This window comes from Mixophyes fleayi, chromosome 5, assembly GCF_038048845.1.
Source record: "Mixophyes fleayi isolate aMixFle1 chromosome 5, aMixFle1.hap1, whole genome shotgun sequence".
Taxonomy (NCBI): domain Eukaryota; kingdom Metazoa; phylum Chordata; class Amphibia; order Anura; family Limnodynastidae; genus Mixophyes; species Mixophyes fleayi.
In genome coordinates, this window is record NC_134406.1 from 236,765,869 (window position 1) to 236,786,673 (window position 20,805).

A 20,805-nucleotide genomic window follows, 5' to 3' on the forward strand; every position below is an offset into this window, starting at 1 on the left:
TTGATAACACATTCATATTCAGGGAAAAAAAAAAAAAGACTCTTGCTCTCACTAATACTTTACCTAATAATCTTTAGCTCCCTACCGCAGAAATTAGAAAACTAGAAGATACTGCTATCTGAATATTAATCCTGTTTTTTTGACAGGAAGGTAAACTGATATAATTACTTTTCTGCTGAAGGAATGGTGGTTTATACAAGTGTGAAAGCATCGGAAAAGGATTAGCATTTTTTTGCATAATGAAAAGCTCGGCTGAATAGGGCACTGAATGGTTGACTGAATGACCAAGATGAAAGCAAGATGAAAATGCAAGACCCCTTTTTTTTTTCTTTTTTTTTTTAATTCTTTATTCTTCTGCCTAGCTATCCCTAAAGTTATATTTGTCCAAGACATCGGAAAACAAGTAGGTAGCTCAGATTTCAGCAACTTTATAGATGTCCTCAGCTTCCACCATCACCTCAAGTAAAACATGTGATAGAAATCGGTCAAGGATAGAAAACACAGGTCTGTATGTAGTAGTGAGACAACAGTATGGTCATACTGCCACAGCTAGATCAAACACCACTACCCTAATCATTTGCTGTCTCTCCACTTACAAATCAATATATTCATAGGCTTTACAAAATAGGTGTCACTTACAAAAGAAAATTGTAAACAATTAAAAACAGTTTACATAACTACATGTGCTCGCCTTTAAATTGATCATGTTGAGTATATATAACGTTTAAAGTGTTTCATTAGTCAAGAAACATATAAACAACGTACTATTTTATTTTGTACTTGTACTATTTTATTTTGTACTTGTACTATTTTATTTTGCACTGTGATGCATTGGTGTTCATTGAAGCATTTTAAATATGTTTTCGCTAAAAATGTATATCCTATTCACTGTGTTCCTTTTTTTTTTTTGCGTTAGGAACATGGTTTGCATTTGGATGGTTTTGATTTTTTTTTCCTAGTAAGTCAGAGCTATGCTGTAGCAGGCTAGCTGTTGACAGTGTGATCAGTACTTCTAATTATGTGCTCTCAACAGTAATTAGAGCAGTTAAAATACCCTAAGTGTGGAGACACTTTTGAAGGTGGGAACTGGTCCTTTCGGCACATCTGTAAATTAAATACAGTGTGGATAATTATTTATCTGTATGTACATTAAGCACCCTCTTTCCTAGTGTCAAGCCACCATAATTATCAATTTAGTGCCACCAAAGACAAGTGTTGGCAGATTCTGCCAGATGCTGACCTGATTTGTTTATTGCTCAGTCCCAGAAGTTCCCTAACATATGCTGTCAGTTCACTAGAGCTTGGAGTCTGGTGTGTTAAAAAAAAAAAACAATTGTAGTTGTCGCTGTTTTTTAGACATTGTAACATTCAGAACATTGTTGTGCCTTTTTGTTTTACATTGTCTGTTGATCATACTTGTAAACGTGCTGCCAAAAGTTAAGGGTACGTTGCTACTTTACTTTGTGGTTTTACCAGTCCGTTTTTAGAGAATGTCATAAATTATATAAAAAGATGATTACCATACTTTAAATGGACGCTTGCAGATATTATTTTTTAATGAATGCATGTCCGATCTTAACTCTAAGTCTTTCTCTTTTTTATGCCAGGTTCTATATTTAGATTTTGTGTTACTAGGTCATTCTTAAAAGTATCACTGCTGTGAGATTTTGGAGGCCACGTCTCTATAATTGTCCCTTCTTCTGTTACTTTTCATTACAAGTGGAAAACAAACTTTCTGGGCGAGCTGAAGAATGTTCTTGCAAAAGCTGGATTTCTTTAAGGAAAATATACCTTCTTTTATTTAGAAAAAAATAAAAAAATCTCATTTCTGTTTTAAAACATGGTTAAGCAAGCAGCATGTGTTGTCACTGGCTAGTCTCCAACCGCTGGAGAATTGGATAACACATGGGCTAATGGTAGCTTATGTACTGTCTGCATTCTTACTGAGTGGGCAGCAGCCCAGAGTATAGTACAGTTTTAGACTGTGCAGCAGTGTGCAAAAATATTACATGGCTTTCTTATGATGTACTTGCACTGGATCTGTGACTGTTAATCTTTTTCTGGAATTTCAATGCATTTAAAGCCCTCTAGACCTAAAACAGTTAAATGCTTTCAATTCCAGGCATGAAGTTATATAAGTATCTTAATAGAAGTATAATGATATAGCCAGTGCTTCCTTTTGCATGCATTGTAGTGTTTGAAGATCATGTTGGTGGTATATCAGAGTTTTGGTTTTAATTGTGATGCAGTGAAGTCGATTTGTTAGTGTGCAAATTTTAGAGTATATGAAAGTTCGATGAAAAGTCCATTTTTTTTGCAGTGCTGAATTTGGATATCGGTCTACAGTAAATACCTGGGCTAGGACACAATAAGGGATGGATGTTTATCAGGCCTAGCAAAAGCTAATAGACAGCTATGGATAAAACTGCTGTATGCACAGCTACCACAAGCTTGCACTGTCTTAAAATTGGTCTTGTAAATAATATTATTCTCTCGTGAGTGGTGCCCTTAACTTCTACTGAATAGCTCATTATAATTTAGTGTATGCGTCTTCTCCATTTGTATACAGCTTTTTTTCTACGGTACAACTCAGGCGCTATACTTATCGTTTAACTGTGTTAAAAATAATAGAATAAAATGATGAATGTCGCAGGTAGTAATACTTGTAATGTTTAAGAACTGTACACATAATGTCAAACTATATATATTGTGTATCATTGTTTGTTATTCCATGCGTCCAGATTGACATGGCAGATCTGGTAAGCCTAAGCATTGCACAGCTCACTAATATTGACTAATGCACATGAAATATTCTGATTAATACATCATCTGCACAAAGCTTTTTCAGCACTGGTAGGACTGTACACATGGCATAGTGGAGGCCTGTTGCAACATGTCAGACGAATAGAAAAGTGTTGTACAAATCTTTTTTCTTAATTATACATGCTAAGTGGATTAGATATTGCATTTCCTTGGCTTCATGCTAATCTGCCTCTGCAGAGATAGGGTGAGCAGTTCATTCTGTCTGAACGTTCAAATTCTGTTTTCATGTTGTGGTGAATGACACTTGGTGGAATCTCAATAGAAAAATGATTTATCATGGAATTCTATCAAATACTGGCTGGTTAGTGTAAAATCACTGGAACTAGCCTGAAATGCTACCTAGTGTGTCATAGTTGAATAAATATTATTTTGGCATAAATGAAGGACTTGAGATTTTGTGACTTATTAACTAACAAAGGGCAAAAGCACAAATTTCTAATAACTCAAACAACCAAAGAGCTTTGATGGATCTACCATCTACCTTAGGTCAGGCAATGAAAGTAATTGACTAAAATGGTTGCTGGTGGCTATGAGCTTCTATACATTTGTATTATGTTAGTAAATATTTTGTAAAGTGTCTGCTGGACTGATATTGATAAAGGAGCCATTTTGATTATTGTAAAGTAGAGTACTGCATCCCACAGAAGAAATTTCAGAAGTGAAGTGCCAAACACAAGAATCACCTGCTTCATATGAAGTGCCACTACTGTTGTCTATTGACAAGTTTACATCCCAAGATTATGTGTGTGTGGCATGAGACTGAGGGAGACAAGTACAGCTTGACATGTCATGTCCTTTAGAGACTGTAGTTTCTGGTTGGGCTGTATTATGTGAATGTGGTTCCTCATTTACATAGATAATAGCCAGTATTTAAATAGGCCAGTATAACTACTTAAACTACCTAATAGCATGAAATATGTTGTCTTATACATCTATGTTTTTTACATCTTAATAAACGAACAATTAAACTTTCATTATTTCCTATTTAACTATTAAATGAATCAAGTTAGTTTGCATTACTTGAGTACCATATAATATATCAAGTGATTATATAGTAGGGTGATATATATATTGATTTTGCCAGTTTTTGTATATACGCAGCGTGGTGATATGGACATTTGAATTAGACCAGAGTAGGAACCGGTTAAGCAGGCCATTTACACCTACTAAAAACAGATTATAGTTGCACTAATTAACCACAAGTAAGAGACAACAGGATACTTAATGAGCTAAGGAGTTTAACTTTCACAAGTCTAGATTTACAAAGATTTATCACACTTCCTTCAACCTCCAGTAGATAACACCTTAGCATCCCATAGGTGAGGTCAATAGATACAAACGGAGGAGTCTTTGACCCTCCACAATGAGGGATAACGATTTAATGTTTGCCAGTAGTCACCGATCATAGGAGCCTGTTTAAGTGTTCGCTGCTGCCAAGGACATCATAGGCAGCACTTAAAGTGGCTCACCTCTAATTTATTCATAAACCTCACACAGACACTTGGCTTTGTTCTTCCCCTGGTATGAGAAGGGGGTGGGTTCATGCCAATAAGAAATAGGAAGCGACTCGCTGAGCCCAAAAGTGAATAGCACTTTAACTCAAAGCCAATGACCTCCATTTCCAGGGTCTGTTGTGTTACAGTTGGCTCTGCTTACTTCTATGGTGTGAGATAATGAATCTGTTAACACTGACGTGGAAACAATAGGTTCGGCGGGCTTACAATATTCAGATTGCATTTTTCACCCTAAGATACTACTTGTTAACTTAAAAAAACAGCAGCAAAAATAAAAACAATGGAAAAGTAGCAAAAACAAGTAGATTATTAATAATAATATTAGTGAAGATTTTGTAACAGCTTTTCTTTTTATTAATTGTGCTATCCAACCATGATGGTGATAGCTATCCAAATACTAGTTGCTCATTTGAAATTGCCCTTCCTGTAACAAGTCACTTCCGTAATGCCTAATGTCGTTGAACTGCACATCAAACAGAACATGGAACTTTCGCAAGAGAGGAAAGCGCCACATTCGGAGATAGTGATGAGAGTTAATGATACGTCTTAGATAAAGCACAATCTTATCACAGCCATTGGCTCATTTGCAAACTCTGAAGTGAAATTGTCAGGACCAGTGAGTGCTGAAGGGGCAGAAGAGCTTTAGGGAGACCCTTTTTTTTTAGTACAGGGAGTGGGCCATGACTTAAATACAGCTCTAGGGAAATACTGGGCTTAGCCAACACTTTGCTCAAATCCGTAGCATAACAGTATTAGTTGGGAAAATCAGGTTTGTTAGGAATGGTAGAAAATAAAATCTGTAAAATAGCTTTAGGCAACAGCCCAATAACTATGCAAAGCAGTGAGCCATTTTATGAAAATAATTTTCACTGATGGTATCTTGCATACATTAAATAGAGAGGTTTAGTATACAGGCGCCAGGAGGTAGAATTTCTAGTAATATAAAATGTCCTTTCTTATGTAAATTATTTGTATTTAATGAACACGTAACATAATAAAAAGCCAGCATTTAAAATATTTAATTTTAAGCAAAATAAATAGTAATGTAGTATCCTCAGAGATAAATGCTTTTACCATATCTGCAAAGAATGTTTTAATTATAAAATGGGAAAAAAAAATATATATATATACAGTTTAAATAGCCATTCCCATAATTAGCAGGCTTGCAGAGCATTTTACTGAAACATATCCACTTTGCCTTTTTGTGTTCGTTCAGTGAATGGGTTCAGGATCTCGTCCATCAGGTACAGTAAATTGTTCTTTGCTAGATAATGTACTCAGACAACTCCTGCTTGTTTAATTCTATTGATTTACAGTGTTAAACTGAAATAATCTGATACCTGCTTCCTGCCCTGCGAATTGTTGTTGTAGAGAGAGAGAGAGAGAAAAAAAAGAAAGCTGATTAGTTTTTTTTCAGCTCTTTTAGCTGTTTTGAATGTATAATTATCATCGCAGGTCATTTGATAGCCGTTCTAATTGCTGCCAACCATTGTCTGCTGGCACTTAATGCTGTAACACGATCAACATCCTACTTTGGTTGATGTTTGGTGGTAAACTTTAATTAACTCTTATTGCATTGAGGAGAAGTTCACTCACAGTGCTACAAGACTAATTATTCACCTCCATTACATCCTGGCAGATCTGCTAGTCCCTGCTTATAACAGATGAACCACTCTGTAATAAGGCCCCAACAATTCTGTTCCATAAGGTTGCTCCACGGTGATATTTTGTTGCTTCTTGTAGGAGATAATTGGGTAAAATAATTATTTGAGCTCTGTATCTGAGATTTCATACACCTATCTCAGATTACCTTTTTCCTGCCAGGCAATATCATTTTAATAGAAAGGGTAGATTTAAGATAACATTATTCCGTCAGTTGAAGTCCTACTACGCCTGATTCTCCTGAATCAATACAATTAAGCCTGTCTCCTGTTGGAATTCTGGTAATTATTTATCTTAAAATACTTTTCCTGTAATGATATTGAAGTTAAGGTAATCAGGTTACTGGCAAATCATGTAGAATTCAACTCCGAATTGCTGTCCGCTTGATTATAATTTGTGTGACATCAAGTTTGTTTGAAAAGGGATAATGTGAGGGTAAAGCAAGGAACTTATAATTGTGGTTGACATTTGTTTGTTTATAATGAAATCTAATTAAGGTTCATACATCTAAAAACACAAAAGTTAATTACCGAATTGCTCATTTCACTTCTACACAACAGACAAATTAAGTCTCAGTGTAAAGAAAAAATAATGACAAAAGATGACGCTTACCAGGAGTAAACTGTCTCCTCTCGTTTGTGCATCATAAGGACAGGTCAGACTAAGTGAATTAATAACTTATTAACAAAATACAAAATGTGCAGCAATACAACATGATGTAACAAAATAAACATGAATTATTTCAGAAATTATGGCATCTACTGATTTTTTTTACCCATCCCCTGAAAAATGGCTTATTTGAGTATTTTTCAATGCATTATGTTCCTAAAAAAATGCAACTTTGCTGAAATACTGAATCTTAAGAAACCATATGGAAACTTTTTTTTTTTTTTTGTAAGGTCTGGACGCCATCTGTTAATTGCCTGACTAGCATCACTAGTAAGGGGTGTTGAATGCACTGTTTAAATATGTACTGAAAGGCTTTAAATATACTTTCTCCAAGTCCTACACAGCCTGTTTTTGAAATCACTATGACTCGGAGGGTTGCTAATAGAAATGGAATGTTTCTCAAAATACCTGGCCGGTGATTAGTTTTATGAAGATAATTACAGTGGTGTTAGGCTTCAGACAAAGTTTTTTTTTTTTTAGTAACCAGAGAATAGAAACTTTATTGTTGGGATGTTGTTAGAACATAGTCGTAAATTATGGTTTCATAGGACCAACTTCATCGTCTAATTGTTTAATGATGCCTTAAAACTCTAACTTGCTTTGTTAAAACAACAGGGGGCCCTCCTCCCATGTGGATATGAACACACTACTTTGTATAGCTCTACCAAGTATATACATACACACAAACATCACTAAGGCTTCTTCTATCAAAGAATGGAGCCTTCAAATTACTTATGATTACTCCAAAACCCCTGCTGACTCAATGTCCTTCTGTTCCTTAACCATACTAATAATTATTAATGGGCCATTATTGCAAGGACACTACAATGCCTATGTGTGTGTGCCCTTGTAAAATGTAGGCTTTTGTTCATACAGACACAGTATGTATTTGTTTTTTAAACCTCGTTGTTTATATAAATACTCGGCACACAAACACTGTCTACTGACACAAAGGAAAATAGTAGCCCGAGCAACATAAAAGTGCTTATATGGATTTCATTATAATAAAACTTGCGGTTCTAGCTACCGGTCTTTTGCGGACATCACCGAAACCGTTGAATCTTCAAACTTTAATGAATAATAACTGTAGGGGACATACTCATCAAATACATCTCTATAGACATATATTATGGAACATACACTATATAAAACCCAGCCCCATTTAAGGAAAAAAATGTTATACATGGAAATACAATCTGTTTATTGCTGTATAATAATTGATGGTAATGTTTTACCGTTGAAGTTATTTCATTCCTTTCTGTAGATGCCTGCCAAATACATCTGCCACATGTTGTTTAAGGTATATGGTTTTCAATCTTAGAAATTCAAAAGACTTAGGAAAGTGTTTGTCATACGAGAAGCCCATTCCAGCACATTTAACGTGCACATCTTTTGGTATATTTTCTAATGTACAAGTGTAAATATTCACCTAGAGATCGATTTTTGTGCTACACACATGGGGCCGAATTCTTTAAGGAATGGAAAGCAAAAATAATGAGTAACTTTGCATCTTGACAAAACGATGTTGCATTGGAGGGGGAGGCAAATTTAAAATGTAATTGCAGATTTATAGTGGGGGTAAGGCATGTTCTAGATCAACTTTACATTTCAGTGTACAAATAAATCTATTAAGTATTTTATGTGCTTCATGAAAAAACAGCCAGTATTTTTCGTATGTGCAAAATCATAAACTAATTTGTACCCCTTGTATTGTAACATGGTTTTGTCTAGGAGAAAAGTTACTCTTTTTTTTATTTACCTTACGGTCCTTAATGAATCAGGCCCATGATCTTTTGATAAGGTATGGTAATGTACTGAACCACATATGGTGCAAATAGGCCTATGTGAAGTATTCCTTCACTGTATATAAATGGGGTGATTATGCTAACTGTTGTCTCACATATTGTTCTGTCATCACTCCTGCGCAACTTTCTTCCTCCAGCTTCCTCACTCTATTCCTTGCCTTCTGAGTGCTTGCGAGGCTGGGGAACTGTAACAAAGGAAGGAAGCACTCTTGGAGTGTGGATGGAGCAATATGCGGAACTACTCAGCAGAGTCATCACATTAGAATTAGGGTGCCCTCTTTATCTATACTTCATAAGCTGCTGCTATTTATATCGCCGGTAATTCCGCAGCGCTGGACAGAGAACTCACATCAGTCCCTGCCCCATTGGAGCTTACAGTCTAAATTCCCTAACATACACACACAGAGACTAGGATCAATTTAATAGCAGCCAATTAACCTACCAGTATGTTTTTGCAGTGTGGGAGGAAACCGGAGCACCCGGAGAAAACCCAGCAAACACAGGGAGAACATACAAACTCCACACAGATAAGGCCATGGTTAGGAATCTAACTCATGACCCCAGTGCTGTGAGGCAGAAGTGCTATCCACTAACTTTCTCCTATCTGAAGAAAAACTGTTTTGTTTTTTTTTAACACTTGCATAATGCAAGTACAATCAGTCATAGTGACAGATCTCCATTCCCTCATAATTGTACAGTAGTTTTCAAAACAGTTATACACAGAGGCCCAAGAAGTAGATTTACTAAGACTTCTAAAAAGGAAAAGTGGCGGTTTTGTCCATTGCAACCAATCTGATTCTAGCTCTCATTTTCTAGAATGTACTAGAGAAATGATAGCTAGAATCTGATTGGTTGCTATGTGCAACACTTCCACATTTCCTGTTTAGAAGATGTAATACATATTCCCCCCAAGAGTCCAATAGGTAGGATTTCTCCATCTATTCTTAAATATTCCTAGAAACTGGTCCATTGGACCTGGGACTGCATTTGTAATGGCTGCAGTTGTAATGCTTTTGTATAAAGGATGTATAAACAATTCCTGTAATGAAAACAAGAGAAATGATTTATAGCCAAAACTGGTTCTGTACAATTGTATTCTGTGGAGTTTTGAAATAACACTTATCTCCTGCTAAAGTTCTACCAACAGGAGGATTATATTGTGGTGGATTTACAGGTTGAAAGTATTGACATATAAATAAACATGGTAATATGATTTGTTAATTCTCTGACATGATTAATGCAGTGAATTTCTTTCAAGAAAGACTTAATGGATTCCAAGGTTAATCTTTCTGTTTAGTAGGATTATGAACTTAAACTTTCAAATCTGAGAGGGATTTTTGAGGGTGGAAGAGGAAATGGATTGGGACCAGTCTCATCAATGAGCAGCTTGTAAAATTGAGTGCAATTTACATAACCATTAAGTATTTTCCTAATGTACATTGTGTGCATTGTAATACCTGGCAGAACCCTTCTGATTTCTAGATTAATATTTATTTAGTAAAGGAAAATTCAAAGGGATTAAGAAGTCATCATTTTAGCTCTAATCCTGCTTTGCATAGATGAGACCAAGAGATGCGATTAATGCTTAAGGCTCAATGGGTCTATCTTACAGAAATATACAATATTTGCATTGTGTTTTCGTTGCACTTAGTAGATTTTTCACTATCACTACTTTAGCTGGTTAGATTCATTGGTGTTGGTTAGATTCACTGATTCTTGGCGTTGGTTTCCAACAATAATAATCTTCATTCCCATCACTAGTTGTCTTTATATCTTTTCATAGTAAGGTTTAATATACTGAAAGCATTAGTGAATTTTCATCACCCAAACAAGAGTCAGGGATGGGTATGTGTAGACCGTAATTGTCCAATGAATGCCAGGCAATTCCCATCCATCATTTATTATGAATTTATCACTAATACCTATTGTTCAAGGAGGGTTCTGACCAGGAGGCATTAATGAGCGCAGGTTGGTCTCATAAACTCCACCCATATCGCCCGCAGTCACCAACTGGCTGACCAATGTAGATGGAGTGCGGAAGAAGGAACATGCATACATTGTATTACTGCTGTCTGTGTTTCGTTACTGTTTGCGGCAGTGAATACTGTATATTTGGGGCAGCAGGGTGGTGCAGTGGTTAGCATTGCTGCCTCGTAGCGCTGGGGCCATGTGTTTGATTTTGATGATATGTGTGACGTTTGTATGTTCCTCCCGTGTGGCAGGTTAATTGGCTTCTGATAAAATGGTCCTAAGAGCGTGTGTGTGTAATAGAAGTAGAACTGTACGATCCAAGGAGGCAGGGACTTATGTGAATACTTACATATTATGTGTACAGTGCTGGGTAATACAGTTGGTGCTGTATTAAATAAACAAGAAGAAGAATGATAAAGAGTTTGATTGTTGATAGTGCATTGCTGAAAATCTTCAGTATGTCCCATCCTTAAAGGACATGTCCATGGTTCCCCACTACCTATGCCTCCCCTGTTAGCCCCTGCAATAGACTACAGTCTGCATTGCTTCACACAGGAACACTTGATATCCAGAGCCTTCAGCAATTCATTATAAAAGTTTATTGACAGGTCCAATTGTAAAGCATGTCCACATACAGCTAAGACTGGCCAACCAGAGTCTCAATCACCATGATTGACATACAGTGTTTTGTGTTTAACAACAGATATTGTTAATACTGGGCCTCTTGGCAGCCATTTGCAGACTAGTGCTGTTCTCCCTTGTTAATTGTATGGAAATAATTATGCTTGCACTCTTGTCTTCTGCTCATATAAGACAGTGTTCCAAATGCTTCATGCATGTTTGTTTACTGAGGCAACTTACAAGTAATTGCTCTCACTTCTTGCATATTGATTCTGAAATGTTCTTGGAAGAAAAAAGAAACATGAGTCACAGCTTAAATGCAGACTAACAGCAAAAGCTGTAGATTGATCCTGATAAATGTAAAAGAAACAATTCTATTTGATTAACCGAATCAGGTCTGGCCAGATGGAGACTCGTAACCTTGCATGCAGCGTAAGGTGTCACCCCTACGGCACTTTGCATTATACGTGGTACTTCAAGTTTGAGCTGCTTGAAGCTGCTAACTGAGCGCCCCTCAGATGTGTAGTCAAACAGGACTCATTTTGCTCTATGGAGGTGTACACACAAAATGCTGTAACTAGTATTGACTGAAATAAAATTAACAAAATAGCTTTTAAGAGCACAGTTAGTCCCACTGCTAGACTTCCTGCCTAACCTGCACATCTAGGAACTCATTTACAGTCGGACGCAATTTACACTGAAATCATAAGTGTAAATTGCATCCCGCAATTTGCACAATATTTCGAGTGGCACTTTAGATCCGTGCGACTTAAAATACTGTGCAAATTGCACAAACACATCTCTCTATCTGCCTTGTGGGCCGGTGTACAAGTGTATCATGCACAGTGACCCTGTAAAGCTGATAATGAAATAATAAAAAAAAAAAATTGTTCTTTTTCCCCCCAAACAGCACAAGGATTGGTTATGCTGTTTGGGTGCACAACTTTTTAAACAAATGCAATTATTTTTTACTTTGTTTTTAATACAACAAGGTCTCTTGCACCAGCTGAAAGCACCCGCAAAAGATGCGTCTCCTAGAGACCTATCTGCTGTTGCTTTCAACTCACAATAACATATAAAGAGCGTTAACTTGCCTTTACAGTGCTAGGCTCGCCCACTACCTCCCCGTTCCACCTCTCTTAGCGCAGAGAGGTGCTACGCGGTGATCCGTCTCAGCCAGAGTGCAAACTAAGTTGGGTCTTTGGCCAAAGGTGCTTTTTGCGCCCAACAGTAGGACTTGTGTCCGACTCTATATCAGGCCCCTAGTGACTAAATGCAAACTTTTCGTTCCATGGATGTCAAGAAGTGTATGCAGTCAAAGGATACGTAAATAACCAGAAACAATCTCAGCAAATCAAGATGTTGCCATATTTAAATAAGAACCTATTATTATTATTATTGTTATTATTATTATTTTATTATTAACATTTTTTATTCTGCAGCGCTTTACAATTGTGAACAAACACAGTAATAAAACAAAACTGGGTAATACAGACAGACAGAGATGTAAGGGCCGGCTCGCAAGCCTCCAATCTATGGGATCTAACCCATTACACATTTATTCAAAAGGTACATTCACCCCTTTGATTCCTATATAAAACAGAAAGCTCAGAAGACATCAGGCACATAAGATTTGATTAGAAAATTAAAACAATCTGGGCTTTTAGCTACCATGGCCTGGAGGGAGAGCAGGAGGAAGATGAGAGGGAGATAGAAGTAGTCATCAGGTAGAATGGCACTCTCCAGTCTCCCTTTGTAAGCTATCTCTTTTTATGTGCCTACCATTAAAGGCATACTATATTTGGTTACATCCCTCTATTCAAACTTAATTACCTTCTCTCTTTTTGTCGGGACATGGGTGGAAAGTTTTTTTTTTCTGCTGTGTCAGAAGAGGTCGTCACACATTCTTTTGCAGTTCTCTTCATTAATTCCTCCTTGCAGAAGCATTTTCTATCGTGCTGGGAAGGTAGAAGGGTGTAATGGAAGAACCCTGAACCATCAGCAGGAAGCACTAAGCTGGTTAATGCAGTATAATTGTCTGGACATAGACTGGCCTTTGTTTGTGCGGTTCACTACGAATCAGCTGTAATTAACTCCAGAGTGTTTCCAGATTGCCAGCAAAGAAAAATTACAGCTTTTCTGTTTTAAATTGGAAAGAGCACAAAGACATTAACTATGCAGATTGCTTTTACTTTGATATATTTCTGTCCACTAAGGAAAAAGCTTATTCGACTCCCACCCCACCAAAACGTGCCTCAGTTATTTGATTTAGGGTCTTTTAAAGTGTAATGGCTACTTAATAGTTCATCTGTTACATATTTTTTCCTTCATATTTTATAGGGTTGTTCTGGTTAGCCCTTGAAAACTTAACTCGTTCACTTTTTTTTGTGAGTCTTTGAATTTTGGGGTTGGCGACTGTTGTTTGCAATTAGTGTGGCACATGCTCTTCACACTTACGAAGGCCTGTTGAGCATGCTGAGTTGAAAGGCAGTAGAAGTTTGTTACAGTAGGCTAGAAATAGGCAACCTTTTTGTTCTCCGATTGTTGCCGGTCATGCTAGGACTTGTAGTTCCATGACGGCTGGAGGTTGATTAAACCTACATCAGGCTACTCATCAGTTATATGCAATTCACTTGTTATAGATAATGGTCTAATCATTGTTTAAAGTATCTGGGCGGCTGTAAAACTTTATTGATGGACACTACAAAACCAAGACCACCAAAATCCGCTGCTCCTTTCTTCCACCAAATTCGTGACTTCATAGTAAAGGACATTGGCTAAAAAAAGGTACCAGTGAAAGTTTTTAGCTAATGCATCTAATAATACACCCCCCTGTACAAAAGACCTGTCAGCAACTGATGCAAAGAGAGTCCGGCCAAATTTTTTTTTTTTTCTTCTTCTGAATTTAACAATAAGGAATTTAAGCCTCAATGTGGCTTTAGTCACCAAAGAAAAGAAGCTCTTGGTGTCTGCATAATACCACTTTGATGGATTTTTTCATCAGTCCTCTGTACGTGGTAACAAATAAACAAGTATAATTATACTTGTGAAGGCCTATTCATTCCTTTGTCAGGATTAGATATATGTGCAGTTTTCACACTGAGCTTCTCTTTTGTCTTTGCCTAACTCTCTATGACATATTGATAGAGGATTTGGTACGGGGAAAAGGCCACAGCAGAGACAGTGATGACCTTTCGGAAACTTGATATAATTCAAGGATTTTTATTTATTTACTCTCTTTCAGCCCCCCCCTGCCAAACCCCCAACCCCCCCCATTAAGATCTGTAGGTTGGTAGCATATTATGTCACAAGTGGGCAACTTTTAACCCTTTCTCAATAAAGAGAATTGATGACAGAAAGTATTTGAGATGGTCAAATGAGATGGAATCTGAAAAACAATAGGCTAAGAAGCCCATTGGTTTCCTCTCTCAGTTCTAAGCAGTGTGGCTAACCTAGCATTCCTCTCCTTTTATCCTATCCTCTTGATCAGATCACGTTCTTTTTAATCATTTCACAAACACTGTCTCGCTGGACCGTAGAAGGAGGTTGGGACAATCTCAATTAAAAACAGAAGTACACTGTAATTCTGGTTCTTTTGTTTCTAATCAGAATTCTGCATTTTAAACTCAGAGGAATTCAGCTCCCATTGTTCCGGCAAGTGCCTTTTTTTATAATTGGGGGAGAGTTCTGGGTAGGTTTCTTTTTTTTTAGCTTTTAAAGAGCTTAGTAATCATGCAAAACACTAACTGCTGAGGGGAACGATGGAGTCAGTAATTGATCTGCTGCGTACTATCACCCCAATTTTGATGAAAGAATTTGGGTACAGAAGCCACCGATCTATTGTGTTTCCTACGCACAAAGGTATGTTTATTATTTTGTTCTGCATTCGTTTTAATTTTAGATTTTGCTACTTTAAAATACTAGTTGATCCAAGTGTTTGTTGAACTAATGCCCGTTGCAGACGGACATTTTATTCTGGATAACTTTAGAAGTGAAAGTCTCCTGCATTAGTCGTTAGTGCCTCTTTGCTTCTGTTTTGCATTCAGTAGAGAACTCTAAAGTGTTTGCAGTGGCAGGGTAACTGTTTACTTTTCAATCCTAGCACAACTTTGCTAGAACGTCTTGAAGAGGGGTATTGCTGTGAAGCGTAAACTTTTCTTCCTGGGCTGTCTACACTGACACCTCAAGAAAGTATTTGAATTGACAGGAATATTAATTAAAAGTAACATCTGTTTGTGGAATAACGTCTGTAATTATTTATATCTAACGTTTTAATCAGACCACCAAATAAGAAACTTTCTCATATTTTCTCCTGTTGACTGACTTGCGAAAATATACATCACCTATCCACAACCAGTGTCCCATTAGTTCAAAGAAATTGTATTTATTTTTTTATATATATATTTTTTAGTGAAGTGCACATGTGTTTATACGATGGTGACTGAAATCTGATGTCATTGTTTAGGGGTGTTTGATTAATTCTGGAAGGATAATTTATAGCGATGTTTGTTATGGCAACAGTGCTAGTTAGATTAGTTGAATAGTAAACTTTGTATGTATGGTGATTGCAATGATTAGGTATGTGAATGGCTCCTCCCACAACAGGGCTTTCCATTACCGCTCTGCCTGACATAGGAGAGGTAATGTGCTTTAGTCATACTCCTTGCAGCATCCATTTTAAATATTCTTGAGGTTATCAAATGCACGTTAGGCACCAGCCTGACTGCAATTCATTGTGCATGCTTAGAGTTATCAGACAAGTAGCCTTTTTTGTAATATTTGTGCTGAGTGCGTTAGTATCATGATATGGGCATTAGCTATACAAACCCCATTAATGAACTGCAAATCAGCTGAAAATGAACCATGGAGGCGGAGTCCACTTGTTCCAAGTTTATATGCAGCATTCACCTTTTATGACGTTTCCTGGGCAGACTTCATACTGGATTATAAATAAAACCTTTTTGAAGCATTACGTGAAAAATTGATCTGTATTTTATATTACAGCTACAGTAACTAAGCATTAGACATCTTGCCTTTTGTTATTAAGCCCATGTTTGTGCAAAGTTTCCCCATCCAAAGGTAAACATGTCTATGTTTACTAATTAGAAAATGATTCCTCTTTTCATGCACTTTGTGATCAAATTATTTAAAAGGGGTTTAAATCTCCATGCATTCCACAGGCATAATTAACCTGTAACTCATCAGTGATTAAAATTACACACCATGCTTTGTGATGCTTGATGCAGAAGCAATTAGACTGTCATTTTAGCCATCACAGATACCAAAACTAATTTTGATTCATTTTCAGTTTATGCAAATCATCTGATGTATCTGATCATTTCCCTTTCTGACATCGCTGGCCCGATTAGATATGATTAATATAAAAATGGAACCTTTTAGACTACAGATTTTGTTTCCTAAACTGACCTTTATCCAAAAAATTATGGTGCGTGTCTCACGTCATTAGAAACAAAAATTCCACGTTCAACATGAGCAGAAAATGAATATTGCTGCGTAGTCCTTAAGCCCTAAGGTAAAGGTAGGCAGTCTGTAGTCTGTAGTTCTCCACCTGTTGTGGAACAATGAGTCCCAACATACTGCCCACTTCCCTAATGAATCCATGATGACTCGATTCATTGAGAATCACCTCGTCATGACCCCACGCCTGCTGTGCAATGACGCCAATTGCAGCACTACCTCCCCCACTTTATAGACTCGGACCTTCCCTCCAGCACCTTCCAGGGAAGAGGAAAAAGAATGTAAACTTGCATGTGCAAATAAACAGAGCACATATTTTTGTATGTAACCAATGGCAACCAGTTAGAAATATGCCTTTATCAGTCTGGTGCAAGGCAGCCTGATGAAAGCATACATTTGATTGGCTGCTACTATGGGTTACAAAATGGTTCTATTTGCTCTTCTTATTGGCTGCAGACTTGCGGTATTTGTAAATGTGCACCATCTGCATCATGAGAAAGCATGACACTTTAAATTGCTTTAAACATCAGATTATGGTTAAGACCTTTTTTTGTGGTTTGTTAACTTATTAAAGGCTTTGGTTTGCAGTACTGACCAACAGTACTGAGAACAGAGTAATCAATGGATTGCTGTTGAATATTTTGTAAATGGAAACTGCCAGAGTAAAACATTAATTTTTGTCACAGTAAAGTGGGCACGTAAGTGGAAATTAATCTTATCTTTCCAGGCACCTGTTGTGATTACTTGGAATATGGTATTGTGGTAAAAAAAAAAAAAATTTGTATATATAAATAAAAAAATGTTTGTTTTATGTGGTTTTCATGTTTTAATAGCTACCATAGAACAGCAATAGACGACAGCATGTAGATCTTCAGTTATTGTTAAACTAAAACTCACAGCATATTCTTGTAGCCATAGATTGGAGTGTGCTATAGAACAATATGTATGCAGTGAACATTTGTCATTAAGAGTCATTCTCACCTATTACTCCCTCTATGGCACTGAATGCTCCCTTGCCTCTTTAAAGTCCTGTCACTGATCATCATCATCAATTTATATAGCGCCACTGATTCTGCAGCGCTGTACAGAGAACTCATTCACATCAGTCCCTGCCCCTTATAGTCTAAATTCCCTAACATATATACACACACAGACAGAAAGAAAGAGACGAGGGTCAATTTTGATAGCAGCCAATTAACCTACTAGTATATTTTTGGAATGTGGGAGGAAACCGGAGCACCCGGAGGAAACCCATGCAAACACAGGGAGAACATACAAACTCCACACAGATAAGGCCATGGTCGGGAATTGAACTCATGACCCCAGCGCTGTGAGTCAGAGGTGCTAACCACTGAGCCACCGCCACTGATACCTATTAAAAAACAGTTATCATTTATAGAGAGGGAACAACCCTTTTAAGTCAGTGTAAGTTTATTAAAACAATACTTGACAATTTTAAGTAATATTTTGCTTTGACATCCATTCGATCCTCGTATTAACTAGTGGTAATAGAGCACTTGGAATTAAATGATGATTTAGCGACCAAATTCATTAGTAATACAAATAGCTTTTCTCAACTTTATTTCTTTATCCAGGTCCCTGACAGGCCGGATGAAATGAGAGCCACATGTAGCAATTGCCATGGAAACCTGTGACTCCCCTACTATCTCAAGGCAAGAAAATGGGCAGAGCACATCCAAGCTATATGGAGCGACACAACTTGATAATGAGGTGCCTGAAAACGTCACAGGGATGGAACCTGACAGGGAAAACAGCTCTTCAGATGACAACCTGAGAACGGATGATCGCAAAAGTGAAATCTTACTGGGTTTTGGTGTGGAGAATGCAGTTGCCACTCAGGTTGCCTCAGCTAAAGAGATACCCTGCAACGAATGTGCCACTGCGTTCCCCAGTTTACAGAAATACATGGAACACCACTGCCCTAATGCTCGCCTTCCTGTCTTGAAGGACGACAATGATAGTGAAATAAGTGAACTAGAGGACAGTGACGTGGAAAATTTACTAGGGGACATAGTTTACCAGCCTGATGGATCAGCTTATATAATTGAGGACTCCAAAGATAGTGGGCAGAATGCACAAACAGGAGCAAATAGTAAACTCTTTTCTACAGCTATGTTTCTGGACTCGCTTACAGCAGCTGGAGAGAAGAGTGATCAGTCTGTTTCAGCATCCATGTCTTTCTACCCACAGATCATCAACACTTTTCATATCGCTTCATCCCTCGGGAAACCATTTACGGCCGATCAGGCTTTCCCAAATACCTCAGCATTAGCAGGAGTTGGTCCTGTGTTGCACAGTTTCCGTGTCTATGATCTCCGACATAAAAGAGATAAAGACTATCTTACCAGTGACGGCTCAGCCAAAAACTCCTGTGTGTCCAAAGATGTTCCAAACAATGTGGACTTGTCTAAATTTGATGGTTGTGTTAGTGATGGGAAAAGGAAACCTGTTTTAATGTGTTTCTTGTGCAAGTTGTCATTTGGTTATATTAGGTCATTTGTAACCCATGCTGTGCATGATCATCGGATGACCCTCAATGAAGAGGAGCAAATGCTTCTCAACAATAAATTTGTGTCTGCCATAATACAGGGGATTGGCAAGGACAAAGAACCTCTTATAAGCTTTCTGGAACCAAAAAAACCCAATTCTGTTTTTCCCCATTTTTCTACTTCAAACCTCATAGGCCCAGATCCAACCTTCCGTGGTTTATGGAGTGCTTTTCATGTTGAAAATGGTGACTCTTTGCAGGCAGGATTTGCTTTCTTGAAAGGAAGTGCAAGTTCTGCAGGCTCAACAGAGCAGTTACATGGGGTCAACCAAATGCCAAAGGCTGAAGCGAACCTGAGGGGCCTGTCTAGTCCAAAAGCAAACAGCCCAATTACCTCTGTCTCTCACAGCCACTTATCATCTGACTCCAATAAGGAGGTGGACAGCAAAGACCAAGATAACAACTGTGAAAGGCAAAGAGAATCCAGTAACTCACATCCTAATGGGGAATTCAATATTAAAAGTGAGCCTGCTGAAGGGGTAGATGAAGAAGATTCATATTCTAATGAACTTGAAGAGGAGGAGGAGGTTTTAGGTGACCTTGCCGATAGTATTGGTAGCAAAGATTTCCCTCTCTTAAACCAAAGCATTTCTCCTTTATCATCCAGTGTGCTAAAATTTATTGAAAAGGGCACCTCTTCCTCCTCTGTGACTATGTCTGATGATTTAGAAAAGAAAAAGCAAACTGTTGTATTTAGAACTAATAGCAATGTTGCTGGTAGCTTTAATATTGGTGGCAAGGACTTTGAGGATCCAAGTGCCAGTAAAGACTGTGCAACTTCTCTTTCACCAAATGAAACAGTTAGGGGAGAAGAGGATAATTCTAATACTCCTTACCAGCACAGCTTGATACCTGGCATGCTCGGCATAAATGAGGGCTCACCAGGAAATGGCATAGAGTGTCCTAAGTGTGACACCGTCCTGGGGTCCTCGAGGTCATTGGGCGGCCACATGACAATGATGCATTCTAGAAACTCTTGCAAAACTTTAAAATGCCCCAAATGCAACTGGCACTATAAATATCAGCAGACTCTAGAGGCCCATATGAAGGAGAAGCATCCAGAGTCAACCGGCACTTGTGCTTATTGTAAGACTGGACAGCCTCACCCTCGGCTTGCCAGGGGTGAAAGTTACACTTGTGGTTATAAACCCTTCCGCTGTGAGGTTTGTAACTACTCTACAACTACCAAAGGCAACCTCAGTATTCATATGCAGTCAGACAAGCACCTAAATAATGTCCAGAACCTACAAAATGGAAACGGTGAGCCGGTCTATGGCCATACATCCCCAGCACCTAACACAAGTCTCAGTGGCTGTGGGACACCGTCTCCATCTAAACCAAAACAAAAACCCACCTGGCGTTGTGAAGTGTGCGATTATGAAACCAATGTGGCAAGAAATCTCCGTATCCACATGACGAGTGAAAAGCACATGCACAACATGATGCTTTTGCAGCAAAATATGAAACAGATCCAGCACAATCTGCACTTAGGCCTGGCACCAGCCGAGGCCGAGCTTTATCAGTACTACCTAGCCCAAAATATAGGACTGACTGGGATGAAACTGGAAAGCCCAGCCGATCCTCAGATGTTGATAAACCCATTCCAGCTTGATCCTGCCACAGCTGCAGCATTGGCTCCAGGACTTGGTCAGTACCTCTTATCTGTTTATGTGTATTAGCGTCTCCCTTCAAA

General features: G+C 37.9%; 1 protein-coding gene across 2 annotated transcripts in view; it reads left to right on the top strand.

Moving 5' to 3' along the window:
* ZFHX4 (zinc finger homeobox 4) overlaps positions 1-20,805 on the top strand; it is a 139,149-nt gene that overhangs the window by 6,465 nt on the left and 111,879 nt on the right. For both annotated transcript variants that reach the window (XM_075213680.1, XM_075213681.1), the window contains exon 2: positions 18,139-20,759. In XM_075213680.1, coding sequence (XP_075069781.1) covers positions 18,185-20,759 — 2,575 coding nt within the window. In that variant the 5' untranslated portion in view covers positions 18,139-18,184. The remainder of the gene's footprint in view (positions 1-18,138; positions 20,760-20,805) is intronic.